This window comes from Cylas formicarius, unplaced genomic scaffold, assembly GCF_029955315.1.
Source record: "Cylas formicarius isolate icCylForm1 unplaced genomic scaffold, icCylForm1.1 PGA_scaffold_5__7_contigs__length_24384050, whole genome shotgun sequence".
In the NCBI taxonomy this organism is placed as follows: Eukaryota; Metazoa; Arthropoda; class Insecta; order Coleoptera; family Brentidae; genus Cylas; species Cylas formicarius.
In genome coordinates this window covers 13,147,525-13,172,159 of record NW_026844341.1, presented here as the reverse complement: position 1 = coordinate 13,172,159, position 24,635 = coordinate 13,147,525, and the positions used below count along the sequence as shown (strand labels likewise).

The 24,635-nt window shown below is 33.4% G+C and overlaps 1 protein-coding gene across 1 annotated transcript in view; it reads left to right on the top strand.

The window, feature by feature from the left end:
- LOC132702204 (receptor-type tyrosine-protein phosphatase gamma) overlaps window positions 1-22,105 on the top strand; it is a 69,391-nt gene extending 47,286 nt beyond the window's left edge. Inside the window, exons 2-11 of the mRNA XM_060670706.1 lie at window positions 7,376-7,433; window positions 12,686-14,445; window positions 14,499-14,666; window positions 17,151-17,387; window positions 17,448-17,585; window positions 17,645-17,773; window positions 17,845-17,988; window positions 19,857-19,953; window positions 20,009-20,148; window positions 21,887-22,105. Of these exons, the coding sequence (XP_060526689.1) occupies window positions 7,406-7,433; window positions 12,686-14,445; window positions 14,499-14,666; window positions 17,151-17,387; window positions 17,448-17,585; window positions 17,645-17,773; window positions 17,845-17,988; window positions 19,857-19,953; window positions 20,009-20,148; window positions 21,887-21,943 (2,898 nt within the window). The 5' untranslated portion in view covers window positions 7,376-7,405 and the 3' untranslated portion in view covers window positions 21,944-22,105. The remainder of the gene's footprint in view (window positions 1-7,375; window positions 7,434-12,685; window positions 14,446-14,498; window positions 14,667-17,150; window positions 17,388-17,447; window positions 17,586-17,644; window positions 17,774-17,844; window positions 17,989-19,856; window positions 19,954-20,008; window positions 20,149-21,886) is intronic.
- The last annotated feature ends 2,530 nt before the right edge of the window (window positions 22,106-24,635 follow it).

Here is a 24,635-nt window from a genome sequence, read left to right as displayed (position 1 = left end):
TTTTCAGATGACTGAACAATTTTCAACCATATTAACGCTGTATGAATTTTACAATTTTGTGACGAGCAAGCATCACTGTAAGCTGTAACATGATTTGAGTGGTAATGTGTTAAACGTGCTTTAAGATGCAGGAAACAATTTCCTGTGATCCTCTTTTGGCGATTTTTTCACCTCTAATTAAACATTTTAGCATTTTCGTTGTCGGAATTATGAAAGCTTACAATAAGCTACCGAAACAAAAAGCTGTGGATAACAAAGTGCCTTGTGTAGATCAAATGAGAATCCGTATTATTCACTCGGGTGATCTTTTGCTTTTTGTACGTCATCTGTTAAACTTTCTCGAGTCTGTTCGGCACTGTTAAGATGTGATTCATAAATTTCCATAAGATACAACTTCTCTTCGTCGTCAATTTTTAGTTTTAGAGAATTACGGCACGTGTTTTTACAAGGAGTATGAAAATTTTAGTTGAACTCTGTATTGAATATTTTCCTGTAAGTCACATTTTTTCACATACAACGCATACATTTTTCGAATATCAAAGTTCTGACTTTGATATTTTCGCCCTGAAGTCTGATGTTGTCTCGTCTAATGGCTCTCACATGCTGGAAAACTGAGAATATGTTCTCGTAAAACTTTAATCTTATTTTCATCTGTTTCTCTTAGTAAACCAGTCTTTTTGTCATGGCAATCCGTTCCAAGTGTTTTAGCATTTAAGACAAGTCTTAATCGTCCTTTAGATATTTGGAAGTGTCAAAAAAAAATTGCAAACAGAAACTTCTGAATTTCGTACATTTAGATGAAACGTAAAACTACATCCTCTCATATATCCTCAGAAATTTCTGCGTTGTCTTTGTTTTATTGGTTATTTTCGAACCAATACAAACAGAAACAAATTCTCTTTTTCAAATTTGCTAATTTCCATACAGGATCAAAATTGGCGTTCCTGTCTTCATATACGTATTAGTTTATAAATTGCAAAAAAGACAAAAAATGCATTTTGCATCGAACCCAAATCCAATATAATTCCATTTCGACAACAGCAAATTAAAGTCAAAGAAAACAGCCACCGATGCTTGATTTTTGTCAAGCGAGTGTAATTTTACAAAGGACTCTGCAGCCTGGTAATATGGCCAATGTTTCTTTCGCTAATCAAAATGTACGGTGAGAAACGCATACTGATATACGACGTTGTGTGTAAAAAATACAAGACACGAAAAATGACTTTCATCAACAAGTCGATAAACTTAATTGTATTTTTTCTAGTTTAGTCGTCAGAGGTATTTCTGCTAAATAAATCTACAATGGCAAGTTATTGTTTGATATTGAAACAATGTGGGTGTTGCATTCCTTTCGTTAAGTTTTATCGGTGCTACAATGGTTGGGAAGAGATAACATTTAAGCATTTCTCACTCTAATGGGTTGAGTCGAAACAAATTGTTTTCGTAGAGTCCAAATCTAGAAAATTACCTACGGCAAGGAAGGAGCAGAAGTGGTATTTTATCTACTATATTAGATGAAACATTGAAGCCAAACTTATTAGCTAAATAATACAGTTAAGTCAGAACAAAAAATGACTATTTAAAACAATGCAAAAACTTAGGAAAAGTTAATTTTTACACATTTTACTGATATCCTTTTAAAGAAGTACTTTTCTTTAAAAAAATATTAAAAAATAATACATTTTATTGTGAATAAATTATTAGTAAAAGTGGCTTCTTTCTTTCAAAATTTTTTGAATCAATAAACCAAATATACTGTGTGTTTGACTGGCATCTTTTTAACCATTATATCTTTTCTGATTGACCATATCGACCATGACTAAAATTGCTTCGGAGTTTTGTCACTCAAATTTTCAACATTTTTATTCCGAGTAAATAAGACCTACCCCCCGAAATATTTTGATAAATAAGGAAAAATAAATACGAACAAATTTGTACTTTTTGTAGTACCTAAATACAGATAACAATACAAAATTCCATTGTAGCATATCCCTTAAACCCAAAAAATGATTTTTCAAAAAACTAAATCATCTGGTAGACCATAATGCTAAACGAGATGCTCATATGAAGAATTAGGTAGGTATTAATTTATCAATGACATAAGTGAATCAAAACTCTCCTCATTGAAATATACAGTGTATCTACAGATTGAATATGGCTAAGGTACAAATGACAAGAATATTTTGAAAATTTTTTTTTGGAGAATCGCTCTTGCTTGACCTCAAGCTCAGATGATCAGGAAATGAGTCAAATTAATTAATATACAGGGTGGCTTAGAAATGAATTGATAAAAATGTTGAGAGTCCCTTTATTTTAAAAGATACCGGAAAACTTTGTTAAGAAAGGTGTAAAAATATTTCTTCTAAATTCCGAAGCAAGTAGTGCATACTTTAAATGAATAACACCCCAGTAATGATGAATTACTAACTTGAATATCGAATTTATATTGAACTATATTTTTTTTATATCATCAAAGATAATACATACAGGGTATTTTCCTTTTATCATGGAAACTAAAAAAGACACAAAAAGACATAAGCTTTTGTCCTTTTTGTTCTTTTCAGATAAGGGTCGCACATTCCCTAAACACTTTCGGGTAAACAATCCAATCGTGGCAATTTTAAACGGTTTCTTTAGACTTTACTTTTTAAGGATTTTGTATTTTCATAATTTACATTTTTAGTTAGAATTTCAGCTTCGTATCATAATACATACATTTTTGACACTAGAAAATGTTATTTGAAAAATTTGCTAATTTTATTAAGTCCTGTATCATGTTAAAAGGAAAATCCTAACTTAAAAAATATATTGTATAGTACACATATAAGTATCTGCGTTTTTATAAAACTGCTGCTTGCTGATTCTATTTGCTGATTCTATTTTATTTTTGATCTTAAAGAGGTTGCTTATTGATCGGAAGCTACTAAGTTTTTTGTTTATTAATAACTAAAAAAACATTTTTTCGTATTTTGTATTTTGATATTCTCTTAAACGGTGTCAACTTAGATTGTACATCTTTCACTGTTTGATTTCATAATCAACTTTGTGTAGGCGATTTAAAAAAAATGGTACCATATATATATACAGATGATATATATAGATATATATATATATATATATATATATATATATATATATATATATATATATATATATATATATATATATATATATATATATATATATATATATATATATATATATATATATATATATATATATATATATATATATATATATATATATACATTATTATATATATATATATATATATATATATATATATATATATATATATATATATATATATATTCTCACGTATTGATTCACGGATGGAAAAATGTGATGACACTATACTCCGGGATATCATCCGTTCGCTCGTTGAACTCCGACTGGAATCCTGCATCCGACTGGAATTCTGCAAATCCTGCATCCGACTGGAATCCTGCAGACGTTTCGCCAAAATCTCACTTGGCATCTTCAAGCGCGAGCATTGAAGATGCCAAGTGAGATTTTGGCGAAACGTCTGCAGGATTCCAGTCGGATGCAGGATTCCAGTCGGAGTTCAACGAGCGAACGGATGATATCCCGGAGTATAGTGTCATCATATATATATATATATATATATATATATATATATATATATATATATATATATATATATATATATATATATATATATATATATATATATATATATATATATATATATATATATAATTTCTATGCTCAACAATAAGGTAATAACAACCATAAAATTTTTATAAGTAAAATAAAATACTTTCTAGCCTAATACCCCACTTGAAGCTTTTGGAAGCTCTTAGTTTCACCCTGTGTTATAATTAAAAAAAAAGGAAAAAACCTTTTAAAACTTATTAAAAGCAACTATTTCCAAATGTTATGCTAAATTTTTATCACAGAAAAAAATTGAAGAACAGGCATTAATTCGCATCGAATACAAAAATGTATCTTAAATATAAACCGTCTTAATGTTCATGGACCGCTGCTGCTCTTTAGTTCTAATATTAACTTAGCCGAGTGTCTGTAGAAATACTAGCTTGCAGGTTGACTTTTAATTATCAATACAAATGTAAAATTATGTAAACGTTGTAAGGTCACCGAATGGAAAAAACATATTGATATAATTTGCACATGTCTGATTCGTGATTCCTAGCTAGCGAGACTGGAAAGTTTCTGAGTCTTTTTTAAATATAACTTTTACTATCGTCAAAAATATATTTCGTTTTTTATTTACCCGCGTTGTTTTTCAAATTTCAATCAAATATGTCCTCACCAGTTCCTACTTGTAGGTAATATTCTCTTATCTTGACTTTTACCGCACTGTATAGTCAGAGTTATTAAAAATACATTTTTAAATGTATTTCAATACAAATACTTTTTCGGCATAGTAATTAAATGTTTTTGAAATAGAATTTTTGAAACTGCTTTTAATTGCAACTTCATTAGCAATGCATTTAAAAGTTTTTCAATACATCATTTGCAATCGCCAATCATCTTAAAGCTTTGACACTATTTACGCTCCATTAGTACCATATTCCATTGCTAATGGAACCTTAATTGAATCTTGCGAACTTTGCCATATTGAAAACAACAAGATAATACATGTTAATACTGTTAATGATAGAGACAGAAAAGACTCAAGTTTTCATTTGTTGTTTTATATTTATCTAATCCGGAAAATAACTTTAGAAACTTTTGTATTTAGATTACAATACAAAAAAAAGTGTTTAAATGAAGTCCATGTATTTCGAATATATCTTGAAATATACCTATTTGACCACTCTGTGTAATACATACGGGGTGTTTTACGGTTGATGGTACCTTAAACGTTTACTGGTTAGTTTCATAAGCAGCGATGCTCTATCGATCTAAAATAAAAAAAAATAAAAGTAGGATTAGTGGTATTCGAAAAATTAATTATTTTCTTTATTTTTCCACCAAAACATTGCTAAAATTAAATTATTATTAGCTTCGGTTGGGGGGGGGGGGTTACTGTACATTTTTCCTTAAATTCAAAATCAGTTCTATATCATGCATGGTTTTTAAATACAATATTTTAAAAATTCTTTTCACTAACAAAATATTCTTCTCTATTCTCTGTATCTCTGACACACTTCATCGGGCGATCTTGCTGGCCAATTCTACGGTTGCAAACGTCGAAACCAAAGGTCATTAAATAATTTGTATAATTCTTGTGACACCCCTTCAGTGCAGTGAGCGGGTTGGTACCAAGGGGCTAAGATTATCTAGAAAGTCATTCACCACTAACCTTGATATTTGAAGATATTTTGCAATATTCAATAGTTCGTTATCTTTTAGCACGCAAAACACATTTGAACTAAATTTCCTTTGAAATGAGGATTGCCGACAAACGAAAAGTGTTCTTTTCTATTCTGAAAATTTTAGTTCGTTGATCCAAATAATTGGTTCAAATAATTCACAGGCAAGACATTCTATTCCTGAGCATTCAGGGTCTGAGCTTTTTTAAATTTATATGGATGGATCTCGTGACTTACCAAAATTCTATAAACGGAGCTGCTTACAATATCCGGGGACAACTTGTGACGAATTCAATAGAAAAATTAAAAAAACTGTGTGACAATTTCAAACCTACTGTAGCAAAAACTACCTTATATTAACCCCTGAAAAAACTGTAGTAGTTCAATTCGCAAGTTCTTTAAACTGGTTAAATGTCCAAATTAGACCAAAATAATATACGTAAAAATTGCCATACAAAATTTCTAAGTACAAAACTTGGCTGGCAATTAAAGTTGGATAATCAAATAGAGTGTGTCAAAAAAACTTAGTAGCTCTTGTTTTGATCTCTTAACATTGAAATCTTCCTTAAATACCTTTTAAGTGTATACTACTCATCGGTATACTACAATATGATGTTGAGGAAGAGCAGTAGACGCTGACGAATCTTTGTCCAACAAAGAAGGATAATTCGCCTAATGTACAACTTAAAACTAGTAGAATCGTACAGAGATGTTATTGGAACTAAAAAAAATTGCCCTCTGAAAGATATTTATTTAAACTATTAATTTATATACATAAAAATAAAGATAACTTTCAAACAAGATCTGATATTCATTCTTACTCGACAAGAAATAGAAATAACTTCCTATTAAAATTTTTTAATAAATATTGCTTTTCATTCGGGGATAACAGTATAATATGCTACCTGCTAAAACTAAAGACGTAGACTAAATTATATTATTTAAAATTTTTACTGACAACAAATGTTTATTATAATCTACCTGAATACGCAAATTATATGAACAATATGAATAATAGGTAACAATTTAGCTGTTTGTTGGTCTTCTTCACGTAAAATTTGGACTCTGGTTTATATATTTTTTATGTTTTTACCCAAGTTATATGCTGCGCTATAACGTATACGAATCGAACCATTTGGATAGGCATGAATATATGCCAGAACGTTTATTACATTTGCTTCGTTTGAAGTGACATGTTTTGGTAAAGATACCCTTAGTTACGAACCAAAGTTGGTGAAATTTTTCTTAATTCTTGGAATTCTGTGTTGTAAATCAGGGTGTGTTTCATTAAATTTTCTGCATCTTTTGACTATAATGTGGCATTGCTTAATAAACAAATTTAAACAGCATTTGAATACTGGTTTCCTTGCATTTTGAACCGATTTTATTGACCAAAAAATGAGTGAACTTTTATTGACCTGTCAAACGGATAATTCACTTGCATTTATTTCAGAAACCAAACGATTTAGGTATAGAGACATGTTACAAGATTCGAAAGGAAATTTAAATTTAATATGCTCTTAGAATATGTGATAATATACAGGGCGCTCAATGTTAAAAGATCTGTATGTGGTAGGCAAATCATTAGTTTAGATTCTGTTCGATATCTCTCTAAGCTTCCATAAAAATTTTAACTTTTTAATTAAATTGAATTGAAAAAATAATTTACTTGAAAACCGCTGAAACGCATTATTCAAAACAATCATAAAGTATTGGCAGATCGGAAAACGCGATGATATACATGGTGTCCCATTTAAAATTTCAACGTTGATGCAACTTTTTCGAAGAAGCGGGAACGTCGCAGCTTTAAAAATGTTTTAGATCCATAGAGCATCCCCGCTTATGGAACTAACCCTATGTTTAGGACCATGCAATGCACCGTTCGCTGTATACGTTTTTTTATATAACGCGTAGCGTCTGCAAAACATCACCATTCCACCTAAACGATTATTTGTTTCTCACGCAAAATACAAATCGAGAATCAAATCCGAACGCAATTATTAAAACTAGTTTGCCGACCCAGAATACAAAATACGGCCGATTTCGCACTTAAATTCATTTCGATTTTGTTCCAGATAAGCCAGTAACTGCAAACATGCCGCATTATGGGAGTTACGCTTCAACTGATCTTAGGTATGTGCGCGGCGACAAACACTTTCCTTACCGATTTCACACGCAATACTGATAGTGTTTACTAATAATAAGTTTATGACGTTTACACGACAATCCGACAACAACGCAGGTTGAAAAAAAAACCGCCACATTTGTCAGATTTTTTGAAGATTTTTCGGCAACTTTTAGTTTTCCAGCAGTTCCATAAACTTCCAAATTAAAGTAAAAGCATAAGTTATTCATAAAATTGCCTTAACGTACTGATTTTTCAATAACAAGTCACATAATAAATCAAATATCTCATTTATATGGAAGTTACCTTTGTTTTTACCACTAAATCCAGAAAATCCGATAAAATATGCGGGGCTCCATTTAAAATTCCATAGTTGGTATACGGCGAAGATCTGGGACACTCTGTATAAAAGTAAATAATCTGAGTGACTTCTTATTTAAAAATTACGGTTGTGCATTACGCTGCGTATTCTGTGAATACTACCCTTAGTTAATAAGTGTCTGTTGAAGTTATACTGTGGTTAATCCTAACCAGTGATGACCACAATCTGCTTCACCTAATATTACCCTATGGCACAGTTTTATTGTATTAGTATAGAAAATCCAGTTTAAGTGCCTCTCACTGTTTAGAGGATATTCGTGAGTATTATTCAACTTTGTTTTTTATATCGTTTTTAGTGTTCTGACGATGATGGGCGAAAACTTGATGTCATTATTAAAGCCAAAGGAACTGAGAGTTCATACATAAGTTTTGGGCAATCCCGTAGTTACTGCGTTGCTTTACATCTTTATCTATATTTAGGTTTTCTCTAGACGGGATGATCCAAGGTTACGTCTGGTACCTCTTGAGAAAACAGTATTTCGCGCAGATGTGAGAAAAAAAATCAACCATATTAAAAGAAGTCCAGATTTTATTCTGCAAGTCCAAAATACATGCATCTAGTTCTTTCTTCTATCCACAAAAAAATCGTGAATCTGACGCAATAATTAAATGGCCTAATAATATCCCTGAAGCCCGCCCCGTCATCAGTTTCGGGCGGTGCTCTGAAGAAGCCAGCATTATATGCGCCTAAATGTCAACAAGTCGGAGTGAATACTCAAATGTATCAGAAAACTCTGAAATTTCAAAATAACGTTTGATCCGTTTTGTTTATGGTCTCATTGGTGAAAGGTACCCCGCAGGCGCCAAACTTTTTGGCCGACAGTGTAACCTTAATCAATTTTCCGCGTTTTATGATTGCAAAAGTTTGCGGTTGGCAAATTTATTTGCCGCCGACATATCGTAATTCCAAAGCTGATTTCTTCGCGATATTGAAAAATCCAAACCGCGAAATGGCTTTACGAAAAGTTTCCGACACGCGCTCACGCACTGCTGGTTGCTTGTTTTTGGCGCTTGATGCGCCACAGCCGCCATACGAGAACCTGGAGGACTTTCGTATTACGCTAAATTTTAAAATATGAAAAAAATGTACCATTTTGCTATGATTCTACGGGGTATATCAAATTATATCAAATCAAATCAATAATATTGCCACTTTAATGAGAATTTACAAAATATTGTTTCAAAGAGAGTAAACAAACATTTCTCGTTGAAAGAGGGTAAAAAATCTGAGAAAATGCGAGCAAACCCTTGAGTTGATAGCAACAAAAAATATTTCGTGTAATAGTAATAAGAAAATATTTGTATAATACAGACTCTAAAATCAAAAACAATAAGAAAAGAAATGCAATTTTCGATTTTATTAAAAATTATATGGCATGCAATGGCTGGATGAAGAAATGGAATCAGATACAGGGTGTTTCTTGAAAGAAGGGAGAAAATACGAGAAAATGCGAGCAAACTCTAGAGAAAAACGCCTTCCATTGATAGCAACAAAATATATTTTAAGTAATGGGATTTTTAAATGGTGCTTGAAAAAGTCACAAAACTATAAGAAAATATTTATATAATACAGAGACTCGAAAAACAACAATAAAAAGAAAAGAAATGCAAACGTCGAATGAATTCAAAATTATATGGTATGCGATGACTGAAGAAGAAGAAATGGAACCAGATACAGTGTGTTTTTTGAAAGAAGACAGAAAATACGAGAAAATTCGAGCAAATCTTTGAAAAATACGTGTTCTACTGATAGCAACAAAAAAATGTTTAAATGGCGCTTGAAAAAATCAAAAAACCATAAGAAAATATTTTTATAATACAGACTTTAAAGACAACAACAAAAATAAAAAAAATGCAATTTTCGATTTAATTAATTATTATATGGTATGCAATAGCGAAAGACGGAGAAATCAGAAACAGGGTGTTTCTTGAAAGAAGGGAAAAAATACGAGAAAATGCTAGCAAACTCTTCAAAAATACGTCCTCTATTGAAATAAAAATCTAAAAATACTGTCATATATTATTTCGTTTAGGTTAAATAATAAAAACTTAAATATTAGTCGAAATATTAAAAACAATCATATATATATTTGAGATGCTTTTGGACAACTCAACTGTATATACAGGGCAACCCATTTAAAAATTAAATTGTTTGTTTCTCGAAAATAATTGGAGACTGAGTATGCCGGTGAATTCTGAGAAAAAAATGGCAGCAATGCCACTTTTCATTTTTCCGATAAGATAATTAAATTAGAACAAAAAAAAAATATTATAGTTAATTATTAGCTGTTTCGGCAACATCGTGCCTTTATCAAATAACAAAATATGACAATATTCCGACTTCTAAATATATATAGACAAACAGGTAGTAATACATTCTCAATTGCAATTGGTCGTTACATAATAGATTGGAAGATCTAGTTTTTTGCTTTTTGAATGATTATGTAAAATATCAAAATTATCTGACTTTAAATGATTGGTATAGTTAGAACCCGAATTTTAATTTTTTTACGTTCTTTTATGTTCGTTAATGTGTTTCTAAAATGTTCTACCAGTTTCGGACATGATCTACATTTAAATTTGTAGACTTCGAATTTTTGATTTTTTCACGATTTAGGTTTATTGTTTTTTTAAAATTTTCTTATGGTTGTAAAAGCAGACTATCTAAAGACCAAATTTAGATAGATGTTTCGAAATTTTCTTTCTAGATTCTCCTATGTATTTTGGGTTGGCTTAGATAGAGTTCAGATTTATTTGAAACTGTTTTTTATTTATAATCTTATCCATCAAAGTGGGGTTGTAACCATTGTTAAATGCTATTTGTTTTGTAATTTTTAATTCTTTTTCGAAATTTTCTGTAATCTGTTGAAAGAAGAATAAAAGCAGCCATTTTGTTTGTGTTAGGGTGATTTGTGTTGTTACTTATTACTGTGTCCATATCTGAGGGTTAATGGTAAATGGAAAAATCTAATTTGTTCGTTTCGTTATAGTTAAGTCCAGAAGGCTTAATGAGTTATCCAAGTTCCATCTATGGTAAATTTTATACGGTTATATAAAAATAAGCGAGAACTCCTGTAAAAAATATGACAATTTATAAAACTTAGTCCATAGGTGCCTTCCTGCTGTGACTGACCGACCATCAAGCATCAAACGTAAATTTCTCCGCAAATTATATCTGTCTAGAAAAGGTGACGAGGTCGCCTATAACAATTTTTTTACGGTTTTCATGGAAAGCTGACTACGGTCTCGGCAACGTGAGTAAATTTTGCAGCCTCACCTACATAACCATATTTAACGCAGACCTGAGACCATAATTATTAACAGCAAGTGCGATTAGATTGCGCCGCATTTATACGACCTTGTATTCCGAAGCTTCCACCACAAGAACATACGTCCGACATGTTGCGATATTAAAGGATTAAGTACACTTATTATTCAGACAGTATCAGGCAGTTACAATTCGGAAAAAATGAATAAACTAAGTTTTATGCCGGTCTTTCACCCTACATGGCAAAAAAAATTCTTACAGAAAGTGTAACACGTTCCAGGAATATACCATGTGAACGTTATAAATATCCAGAGAATAGTCCATGTACAGGGTGGCCGGTGTGCGTATCATACAAAAAGTTCGAATACAGAAGTTGTTTCCAATAAAATAATCTTTAATTTTTTTGTTGAATTTCAATCGACACTCAAGTACATCCGGGTGGTCAAATAAGGATACATTTTTAAATGCCTCTTGAAAAGACAAAAACAACAATATACAGGATGTCAAGTATAAGATAATGTAGCGGGTGATCATTTATAATGTCCCCCACCCCCACTTAACTTATCACTTAACTGAAACCAATTAGCCAATTTAACCCTCTTATTTGCTTTAACAAACATTTTCAAAATTAATTGTTTTTCAGTATCAGAATATGGCAATTTATAATAAAAAGAACGTTAGTTTTGCTAAATCAGTGACTGGTAACTGTCACTGTATAAATTCCGGAATATTATTTAATTTTTGAATGTTGCTTTTTTGTTAAAAGCGCATATAACCCAAAAACTGTTAGACTTTGGTATAATTTTGCAAATAGCTTACTATTTTTTCAACAACTTTTTGTAATTGACGTTTTTTCCTAAATAAAAAAAGGGGCGGTATTAAAATGATCACTCGGTACATAGACCAATTCCTAAAAAAAATTGTCTTGTATATACCGGGTGTCCCAGTAAGGGCAACGCGGTACGGTATTGAGGAAATAAATGTTTCTAAAAATTTGAAAAGAAAAATGGAATTATTTTTAAGATTTTGAAATGGCCACCGGAGGCCATCCTGAATTTTAAAACCCGTTTTCTATAGAGTGAGCACTGTTTTATAGATGCGATTAATTCAAATCATTTTAATTAGATACTTTGCATTTTAAAAGGAAAGTGATGATGGGTGCTTCAACATTTCCGGAAATAAATGCCGATAACTCCAAAATAGCTTAATGGATTCTAATAAACTTGGAATCATTCGCTATGGGCTATCAAACGTGCTATGCAACGATATGAATTTTATATAATTAATAGTTTTAAAATTATACAGGGTGTGCCATTTAACAAAATAGAGTTTGGTCAGATAAGTTTTTCCGTAGGCGGAGTTTAGTTTTGTGGGAAAAGTTGTATAAGGCGGTTTTCACGTTTTAGATGTTATCTGATAGTTGAGATTGAAAATCTTAAAATCCAATGATTTCGAAAACCGCAATCTATCTATCTATGAAAATAACGAAGATACAACTCAAAAGTACTCAAACTGGGACAACCTCTACAATAATGGTTAAAATGCGATTCTAGAGGTCCTCCACGTGGCATGCCATTGACCACTCTGGTTAACCAAACCTTTCGTTTTCAGGTGTCCTCCTAACCCTATCGCAATGTAGCACATCGAAGACCCTCAGACCCGTACGCGAGGCGCCTCCAACGGTCCCCCCGCAGCCGTCCGCGTCACCACAAAATGTTACCGAAATAAACAACCGCGATCTCAACAAGATCGTCAAAGATCAACCAAAGACTGAACTAACAGACCCTAAAAATGCCGTAAATAGATTACACATTCCACTAGAACTTCACCAAAAGACCCAGGACTCCACCACGACGCACAAGAATGACTACGTTACTCGAAAAAAGGAAACCGAGAAGAGGGAAGGCAGCGGCAGATCGATAGACGTCGATTCCGCGAAATTTTGGTCCCCGGAATTCCACAACAAAAACAACTTTTTCACGTTATCCTCGTCTACTGACGGGGACAAACTGGACGCACGTCATAATCATCCCACCACCTACAGCTACGACGTTCACACCGAGCTAACCACTCCAACGACTACGCTGTTCGACCAAAAGTACAAGGAAACCGTCGAGAGTGTCGACCAACATATAGACGAGTTCGAGCCTGAGGAAGATGACGAATCCGAATTCGTGGAGGAAAATCGCATAAAGGATCGGCGGAACGGCACTCTGGAGTTCACCAAGACCAAGACTATAGTTAGCAACGAAACAGCCGATAAAAACTCCGTGCACAAAAACGTGAATGTCGAGGAATCGAGTAACGTCAGCTTCGAATCGATTTTCAATGACACCAAGGTCTACGACGAGGTCTCTGAGTCGAGCACTACCTTAAAAGTTCTGCCCGCGACCACCACAACCACCATAACCGAGAAAAACAACAGTCACCTTTTAAATAACAAGATCGAAACTGACGTCAAACACGAAGTTAACCTCCATGTGAGTACCACGCCGATAGTGACGTCAAGCTTACCGCAAGGAGAACTCGCAACGAGCACCGACATGGCCAAAACCAAGCTCTCGGAACCCATAGAAAGCAATCAGGTCATCCCCTTGCAACTGGCGGACAATACCAACGAAAAAAGGAGTACGACTTTATCCGTGCAGATCGCCCAGCCCACGACTCTTGCTGAGAAAGTACCTGAAAACTCCACAGAGAGTGTGGATCCGACCACGACCGAAACAGTCGTCAGCACCACAGAGACAACAACCGAAATAGGCACTACCACATCGATCGAAACAACCACCGATGTCCTAGTAACTGATTACAGTACTCCGATAGATGGATTAACATCAAGTACTGTGGCAATTATTACTAGCACGGAGGAACTTGATGATGTAAGCACCACCGAAATTGATATCCGTACTTCTAAGGCGCTGAAAGTAACCACGACCACGGAATTAACCACAGACGCTGGCGTCATAAGCACCGAAGCTACATCAGAGTGGCCGTTAACTACCACAACGTCCGTCGATACGGAGCTCACCACAATCCCTGCAGTAACTTCCGGCAACGAGCAGGAGTTTACTTTCGTTCATATCAAGACCGTGGACAGCAACCATACCACTTTAGTGCCCGACGTTTTGACCGCTGACCTCAATTATTCGACACCAAACGTCGTGAGCGAACCTGTGGAAGTCCGTAGAGCAAATTTGAGCATCCCGGCGCCGGCCAGCGACGCACCACCCACAACGGAAGAAGAGGAAGAAACGGAACCTCCTACGGAGAACCCGCTGATCAACGATGAAGGAAAGAGCAAGGGGACCATTGCGGCTATAGTTATATCTAGTGTTGGAGCGGTCTGCCTGATTCTTTTGGCCGGACTGTTGGTAAGAACCAAGTGGTAGTGGTTTACGCACTTGTTTGACTAAATTACTTACAGTATGTGATGAAGAAACGGCAGAAGCGGTTCAACTACGGACCGAGATGTACCCCAGTGAGTTTGGACGAGTACAGTATAGACAACCTCTCGGTTTACAACAGCGTCAGACGCAAGGGAGCGGATAGAATGTCGAAGAGGTCATTCGGCAATCCTGCCTTTGACGATCCGGTATGTGGGTAATTGGGTAATTTATAATGGGCACACTGATAGAACAAATTTGTATGGGTGATCAAGATACATTAGGAAAAATTCTATATAAGGGGTGTTTTTTTTTCGATGTATAGAACTTGAAGTTGCAATAAAACAACGATAGATTATTTGATTGACATGAATTTTATTTATCCGAAAGATAATCTTGTGGCATTACATTTTAAATATGATTTCTGGCATATGACCGCCACGGCTGGCGCGGATGTAGTCCAATCTGGACGTCCACTTTTCGATGACTTTTTCCAACATTTGTGGCCGTATATCTGCAATAACACGGCGAATGGTGCCTTCCAAATGGTCAAGCGTTTGTGGCTTGTCCGCATAGGCCAATGACTTTACATAGCCCTACAGAAAGTAGTCTAGCGGTGTTAAATCACAAGATCTTGGAGGCCAATTCACAGGTCCAACACGTGAAATTAGGCGGTCACCAAACGTGTCTTTCAATAAATCGATTGTTGGCACGAGCTGTGTCACATGTTGCGCCGTCTTGTTGGAACCACATCTCCTGGACATCATGGTTATTCAATTCAGGAATGAAAGAGTTAGTAATCATAGCTTTATACCGATCATCATTGACTGTAACGTTCTGGCCATCATCGTTTTTGAAGAAGTACGGACCAATGATTCCACCAGCCCATAAAGCGCACCAAACAGTCAGTTTTTCTGGATTTAACCGTGTTTTGACATACACTTGAGTTTTGTTTGTTGACGTAGCCATTCAACCAGAAGTGCGCTTTATTGCTAAACAAAATTCGCTTATGAAAATCGGGAACAACAGCGAGTTATCAATAAGAGTAAACGTGGTGCGAAAACGTTCCATGGTTAATCGAATTAACCGCTCTGATGGACGATTTTGTCGACGATAAAATGGATGTAGTGCGCGACACGTATTCTGCACAGAACCATTATTTTCGAAATAAAATTGCACTATTTGCAAGCGTTGTTCAGGCGTGAGCCTATTCATGATGAATTGCCACACCAAACTGAGAATAAATCACTTGACAGCTGTTAAATCGGTCGCCATCTTGAACAGTAATGTCAACTTAAAGTTCTATACATCGAAAATAATAACCCTGTATTTTGTTAACTACAAGCATTTCGGCTTTACTTATTTTCACGTGACATTCCAAAATTTATTTTGTATCCATTAACTATATATAATTATCCGTTTGAGAATTCGTTTGCAATATGTTTAGGATAGATTCGACTTATGAAATGATTTCCTCTTTTGGGATAATAAATGTGGCAATGATGAAGTTGGAACCTTTTCCAAGAACTGTTCCATTTGGGTAGTTGTTAAGAGTCCAAACAATAATGTCAAAGTAATAATTCTCGTGTATATATTTTTCTAGACAAAAATGTTAAATGCACAAGTTACAGATGAGGCTAAAAGAGACAAATTAAAATTATTTTGAAATGTACAGGGTGATTCAAAAATATGTGGAAATCCGACATATATATGTTTTAACAGGAACACCATCTATGGTGCGACATTAATGTCATGTCATGTTATGGTTTATGCTGAGTGTTTTCAAATTTATGGCCAATTTTTCGTCAAAAATTCCTGTGTTTAATATCCTATTTTTTTGGACGCCGTTTCCGGCAGCTGTAATTTTATTACGCCAAGTTTATAATAATAATAATATGTCCTATACGTTTCGTAAAGTTAGTTCGAATCGTTCATACACAGTGAGTCAAAATGAAAAATATTGATTTTCAACACATTTTGAATACCCTGTATATTAATTACTCCTCTCTCAATTTTATTAAGCATTTCCTATACCTAATCTTAGCATTTTTTGGTTTCGTTCCTGGAATGGATTCGTACAAAACATAGTTAGATAGATGACTTCAATTGTAATTTTTTTCGGATATACCAAACTTATAACAAAAATACAAAATAAATGTACTGTTAAAAAATCCGAATGGGCCTCCATAAACTTCTACTTCCACAAAAACATGATAGAGTTAAGAAGCCTCTAAAAAGTCAAAAAGAAACATAAATAGAAAAAAATGAAATAAAACTATAAATGAAGAACGTGCCAGCATATAAATACTATAAACGTATAAGCTGTGGGTTTGAACTGCGTCCAAAGGCTTTACTTGATCAAGTTCAACGATTTTTTACAGCCAGTAAATTATATTTTGATTGTTACTTATTTCCGCTTAACTTGCTGCTCATCAGTACAATTGCACATAATGTTAATTCGCTTTTCATTTCTTCAACATTATAGGTCTGAAAAGTGTAACTAATGGACACAACAAAACAAAAATATTTTTAAGTTGGTTTAAGTTTAAGTTAAGTTAATATCTGGTTTTGACATTACATTTCTTAAGAACGACAGGAGAAAGTGAGTGGTTACTGGTTCTGGAAGTATTTCCTGGGCACCATTTATCATCACAGGCTGGTAAGATCGGTCCTGCAGCATTTTGGTTTTTCAGGTGGTTTCGCATCCCCTAAATTTCCCCGCTCTGGCGAAATTCGCTAGTAATTTTGAAGACATCAAAGCGGAGTTCGAAGATATACCGCAAATCACCGCCCGAACGTCGGAGCTGCCTGAAGGTTGCGACTCGAAGAATAGATACGCCAATGTGATTCCCTTACCAGAGACCAGAGTGAATCTGAAATTTATCGATGGGTACCCGAACAGCGATTATATCAACGCCAATTATGTGACGGTAAGAAATAGAAGAGCAATGATAGGCCGGCCGCCTCCTCATTTGAAATTTCATCTGTAGGGACCTAAAAATATCAGGGGGTACTACATAGCAACTCAGGGGCCTATGCAGAATACCGTGGACGATTTTTGGAGGATGGTATGGGAGCAGCAGGTCAAAGTCGTTTTAATGCTGACGCACTTGGTGGAGAACGGACTCGTAAGGAAATTAGTTTACTTCTAAATAGGATTTTGTGGTGATGAAAGAATATTCTTTAGGAAAAATGCGTAGACTATCTTCCGGAATCCGAGGTGGTGGATAACCACAGACTATTTGGAGATTTCCAGATAACACTTAAGAAACGCGAAGTCAAGGACAAGTATATAATTTCCAGTTTGCAGCTCAAGGTGTGTAAAAAACAGTTCTTATATGTCGTGGTGCTTTGGCGCTGGCCATTGAGTTATGTAACCTTTTTCAGAACATGGTTTCCAATAGCTGGAGAGAAGTGACTCACTTCTGGTACTTGGGCTGGCCCGAAAAAGGGGTTCCGGCAGAAGCAAATTCGCTGATAGCTTTCCTCATCGAGGCTAGGAGTTATATGAAGACGGCCACTTTGGATCGGGTAAGAATCACGTTTAATATTATTCGCAAAGTAAAGAAAAATTAAGTCGTACTTAGGAGGTCTAATTGCATTTTTGCTAACGTATCGTCTTGGCGACTATATTTGCTATTTATGGTTGGTACAATTTTTAATACATTTTTTTGCTTCCCGTTTATATTTGGTTTCTTTTAGCATTGGTTAGCTCTTTTCATTAATAGGATAGAAAATAATAAACGGGTCAGACTTCAACTGAAGCTGATATTTGTCTAGCTGATGTTTTATTTTATTCTTAAATTCTGCTAATACAAAAATTATTTCATTTTGAACTATTTTTTCAAGAAGTCTATTTTATAAAACGGCAATAAAAAAGTGATGAAAAAAATATCAATGGAAACATGCAACATGGAAAATATGTACGGTGAAGGGCTAAAATATGGCACAAATTCATTTAGGAAATCAGGTATTGGATTTCAAGAAAAATGCTAACACACATCCATTTTTGTTATAAACAGAAATATACGGGGTACAGTAGTATGACAAGAAACAATTATTTGAAAAAATATATAACTCTTGCAATATTTATGTTATTTTAAATAAGACCTTTGGTGTTTTTCCAAAAGACGTCGCCATATTTCATATAATCATATTGTTGCTACAAAAATAATGCAAATAAGTATGAGTACCAAATATGTTAACAATTAACCCAAAAGTGTTAATTATAGAATTTTGCAAAAAGTAAAAAATTGGTTTTCTATAATTTTACGCTTTTGCACCAAGGCCCTTCATTTATTAAGAAGTTGAGGATAATCCCCATCGGGCATCTTTTGAGGTAGCTGAAAATAAAGATGTCAGTCAACAAACAGCTTTGCGTGTATTAAAAGAAAAAAACTATCCTCCGCATGCACTGTGATGGAAATGTAAAATTTAAATAAATGTTTTCATCGTTAGATAGTGTTCAGTCATTAAGCGTTTTGCTTAAGTGGTACGGCAAATCAACAAGACTGATATGTATTGGAGTACAAATAATCCAGGATCAAAGAGAGAAAATCATACACAATATCCACAAAAAATAAATATTTGGGCAGAGATTTTGAATGGCAAAATCATTGGACCTTATTCTTCTTGTACTGTTCCCGTTTGGTCTCCATATCTGATAAAAATTAAAATTTGAATTTTCTGAGTTTCATTTTGATGCTCCAAATTTACTTTCTTTACTAACAGAAATTTAATTGTGACAATGTAACAACCAGTAAAGGCTGGTACTAGCTTCTTACCTGTTGTCTTACCTTATGCTCATAAAAAGTAAGACATAGGTATAGCCTGTTGTGAGATGCGTGAAATTTAATGCAGAATTCGAAAAAAGATTTCAAAAAATGGTGTTCTATTTTAAAAATATCATTTTTTTAGCCCACACTGTATTTTCTATATTTACTGCAATACACAACCCACTATATATGGTCATAACATTTTTTTAGAATCTAAAATAAAACATTTTCTTAATTCGATTACGATGTAAAGCTTTACTTTTGGAAATAAAAGTCTATCTCCGCCCCTTCAAACAATATATAAGCAGGCACTCTGAAGCTCTGAAAAAGCCAACAGGACGCAGGAGGACTCCAGAAAATTTGTAAATATTAACAAAATTGAATCATGTTCAAGGTTAGTCTACGTTTATTTTGAAAACCACGGGCAAATACCGCTAGGAAAAGTAAAAACCAAAATGAGAAACTACTCTTGCATATTATTTTAAAAAAATTTATTTCTCATTAAAAATTATTTTCATTAGCCTCGAATAAATGTAAATAGACATTCTCAACCTGCGTCGTCTTTAATCCTTGGCAGAGTAATTTTTAATAAAACTGGCTAACTAGAATTGTTTCTTTCGTCAGAAAAACGACGGGAACGGCAACATTGCAAACAACGACGGTGCGCCAAATGACCACAGCCCCGTGGTGGTCCATTGTAGTCCCGGTACTGGCAGAACTGGTAGGCGTCGAAAAACATTTTTAATAAAGACGAGTGATTTTTGTATTTTGTGCAGGCGTCGCCATGGCTTGCGACATAGCCATCAGGGAATTCGAGACAACGCGACTAGTGGACATTCCCAAGATAGTCTACAGGATCAGGAGGGATAGGGCCAACGCCATCCAGACGAAAGAGCAGTACCAGTTCATTTATAAGGTACAAGCGAAGTACAATTTGTGTCCATTTTTCTATAAATTTGAAGAAAAATGCATGAAAAAACAACATCTGGACTGATATTTATAAAAAAATTACGCCAGTTAGAAAATTAAAGATACATAATGACAAGAATTTAACTATTCAAAAAAAGTTGCTTATTAAAAATATTACTCGAATCTAAAACAAGGCAAAAAAAGTGCCAAGATAAATGTTTCTCAGTTCATAAATACTAAATAGAATTCCCGTTTTGCTGAAAATAAAATCAATTGTGTTATTAGGAAATATCCTGAAAATGAGCAAAATCAAGCAAAAATGACGAAGAAGAAATTCTTCCGATTCTCTTAAAAAGGTAATTATTGTCCCAAAAATTAAAAAAAAAGTCATGAAATAGCAATATGCGAGCTTATAACTATAAAAGAAAATTTCCGCTATTTAGAAAATTAAAGGTAGACAAGAATTCAATTATTCAAAAGAAAGTCACTTACTAAGAATATTTTAACATCGAAAGTAAAACGAGGCAAAGAAAAATGACAAGAAAAATTTTTCTCTGTTTATAAATATTAACTAGAATCCCCTTTTCCTGAAAATAAAGAATAATAAAAAAATCATCGGACAATATTTAGTTTCTAAAATTGAATGTATGTTTTAATTATTAAGGAAAATATCTTGAAAATTAGACAAGTCAAGAAAAAAATGAACAAGAGGAAATTCTTCCAATTTTATTAAGAAGATTATTATTTTACCAAAAATCAAAAAGAAATACGAAGAAAAGGACATTAAAAAACAACATCCGAGTTTATACTTAGTTATAGAACAAAATTTACTCTACAAAATTAAAGACAGATAAAGACAAGAATTTAACTATTCAAAAAATGGCAAAGGAAACTTTTTCCCAGTATATAAATAAGAGATATTTTAATAAATCGTTTTTTAAGTTCATTCTGTCTTATTATTATCATTATTATTAAAGAGAATATCTTGAAAATAAGACAAGTCATGCAAAGATAATCAAGAAGAAATTCTTGCTATTAGATTAACGAGATTGTCCCAAAAATCAAAAATAAATGGAAGGAAAAGACAGCTTATAGTTGTAAAACAACATTTATACTTTAGAAAATTAAAGACAGCCAAAGACAAGAATGTAATCATTCGAAAGAAGGTTACGTATTAAGAATATTATAACTTCCAACGTAAAAGAAGGAAAAGAAAAATGACTCTTAGTTTATGAATACCAAATAGTATTCTCGTTTTCGTGAAAATAAATTGTGAAAGTACCGTTTTGGATGGCTTTTTAGTGCATTCATTATAGTATAGTATAGTAATATATGAATTTCACTATTTCGTAATTTTACTAACTTATTTTAAATTGTAACTACCTCAACGAACATTGATTTTGTTTATTTACGTATTGTGTTTTATGATAACTACCATATTTTTGTTTCTCAGTTTAATGGAATACTTAATAAAAGAAGTTTAGAAGAATTCCAGTGGAATTCTGTGGAATTTGGTGAAATTCCACTGGAACTCCGAGGAATTGTACATAAAAGAGGAATGATGCGGTTTACATTCCTCGAAATTTCAGAATTAACGCTCGATTTTACTTACTATTTTCAATATCATTAAAAATTGAAAATGTTGACAGATGCTCAATTAACCTGAGGAATCGTTCTTTATAACTTAACTTAGTTTGTGTACACCCTGTAAGTGTACTCCCATTTTAATTGTTTTTTTTTTGTAGGTGGTGAGCCTGTACGCGACCAAACTGACAGGCGGGGTCTTCGATAATAATTTTTGAAACGTGTGCGAAATTTGTGATACGTGGACGTTTGCGTGAACGTAGTGATTAGTCCGTAGCCATTTAATAGTGTGCAATAATGTCTAGTAGATGTAAATAAAACAAGAGTTTTTTTTTTAATTGAACGTTTGCTCTCTGAGTGTGAAATATATATTTTTAAAAAATAAATGTCGCTGTTTTGGTTTGTTTTGGAAATAACCTGGATGATAAATTCGAATGTCCCATTTCCTCCTTATATAAATACGTAAGGATCAGGGCAAATGTCAGTTGACTTAGCAGAAAAATCAAGATTTACATAAAATTTCTGTTTATTCTTCAACCTCGAAATACGTGCAGACAAATTTTTCATAAAATTAAATTAAATACGAGCCTGATCGATCAGAAGACGGTTGGATTTTTTGGCAGCACCCTAGGGATGTACTTTTTGACGAACTAGACGTTAGCTTTCTTATTAGGCGGGTAGAACTAGAAAGAGACCCTCAGCAGTCGTTGTTAAGATTGGAAGAAGCTTTTTGTGGCCAAATATTGAAGCAAATATTCAAACTGTGACTAAATAGCCTTTTGTAACAAACCAATCCTAAACACGTGAATCTTCTATTAAGCTTAAGGTGTCCTTGGGCCATAATTTTGCCCTATAAGATATAATATTGACTTTGAGTTATTCTTGATTTTTGTTCAATAATAATTATTTTTTTAAATAAGTTGCAAATTCACGTATAGGCTGGAATTAATGTATAGGGGTGTTGATACCTGTGCCTGTCTAGTCTCCCAGCCAAAATATCTTTTTTTTACCTATACTCATTCTTCTTTCAATCTCATATTTCCTTTAAACTTAGATATGATATTTTATCACAAGTTCGTTCGAACTAAGCAACAAGGTTAAAGACATTAAAATTCTAGTTTCCTTTGACATAGTAGACTGTAGTCTCACTCAGTGCCAAGTCAATCCTACCGAAAAACAAGACTTGTTTGATAGTTTATAGTATATAATAGAACAAGTGAGTCACGAGTTTATTTAGTACTAGCGGAGCAAGTGTTTAATAAACCAGTGATTTAAAAAGTTTACCAAACGTGTTACACACAAGACTATTTCAACGACCGTTAGTTTTTGGGTACATTTTTGCGAAACAATAAGAATAAATTCACTGACATGACAGTCAGAATTGACAAACGTCAAAATTCAAGCCGTGCTCCCAAATCCGTGCGGTAAAATCCCGGAAATGTGCGAAGGGGCTCGGGTTCGTGGGGCAAGAAATCCACTTAGCCCGTTACTTGCAGATATTTTCGTGGACAGTGTAGCAAATATAGTACATAAACATCCTTTGGGTAAAAGATTTCTGCCTTTTATTCTTTTATCCACAGACTACAGACTAAAAAATAAATATTATAACACAGCTGTTAACAATGGTTATTACGATTCTTTGATAGATAAGACTATAACTAAAAACACAGTCTCAAATAACTCTATCCATCCCATATGAAACACCAAACTCAAAATTTATAGTACATAGGAGAACCTAGCAATAAAATTTCGAAATATCTATCTAAATTTGGTCCCAAAAATGGTTTTAAAACTGAAGACCCCAAAGGAAAAATTTTAAAAACCATTAATAGTAAATCACGAAAAACTCAAAAATCCGGAATGTACAATTTGAAATGTGGATCATACCTCAAAACAAACAGATAGAAAGGTTCGTTAAAATTCAGAAAGGCACAGGTTTGACGATAATTATAATACTTTAAATAATGAATCAAAAATTAAAAAAAACAAATTTGTTGGTTTCTATGGAAATAACCAAATTGAGATATTCGAATCTTTTACTTAATGACCAAGTGGATTTAAATGCTAATATTGGAATATTTTGTATTTGATAAAGGCACAGTGTTGCCGAAACAACTGTCATAAATCAAAAAATAACTGTGAAAATATGAACATTTTATGTTCTAATTTAATTGTGTTAAATAGATTTTCATCATGTGCACTGTTCTGCCTGTCCAGGCAGAATAGTGCACATCGGCTTCAGCCGCCAGATGTCGCCTTCTTGGGTCAACTTTCTAATTTCTACGATAAGGAATTGGCCAAAAGGTCACCCTGGATTGACAGCATCTATCAAATTGCATTTTTATTTCTAAGAGCTTATAGCAAGTGGTACTGAGAGCATATGTTCATCCCTAGCAATTTATTTGTAACGCATTTAGAGTGATTTTCAGGTTTTTTTTTTCAAATTATTTTAATACTGACAAATTTTATTTTACGAAATAGTTTTTGCAACGCCTGTTATTTTTTTAATTAATTTATTAGCCCAAAAATGCCTGCGACCAGATAAAAACTTTAATAGCATTATAACAGTTATGACCATTTACCGTACTAGTCTAATTCAATGAAAATATTACTAAGGTATGTAACCATTTTTATATAAAGTATTTAATTTATGCAATGTATTTTAGATTTCTGATAAAAATCCAGATTGTGACCGAAACGTTGAATAAAACTTTTAAAAAACTGCTGCTATTGGAGAACCTCTCATATAACATATACAAGACATGCAACATGTACATTTTGATAATTGGCGAATGCGCTAGGTTCGTTCAATTTTAACCAGGCAAATAAATTAATTGACCTGTTTTGTTCTTTTCTTTTAATACTTATCCAGTCACACCGTCAATATGACGAGCTGGAAACTATTTTCAC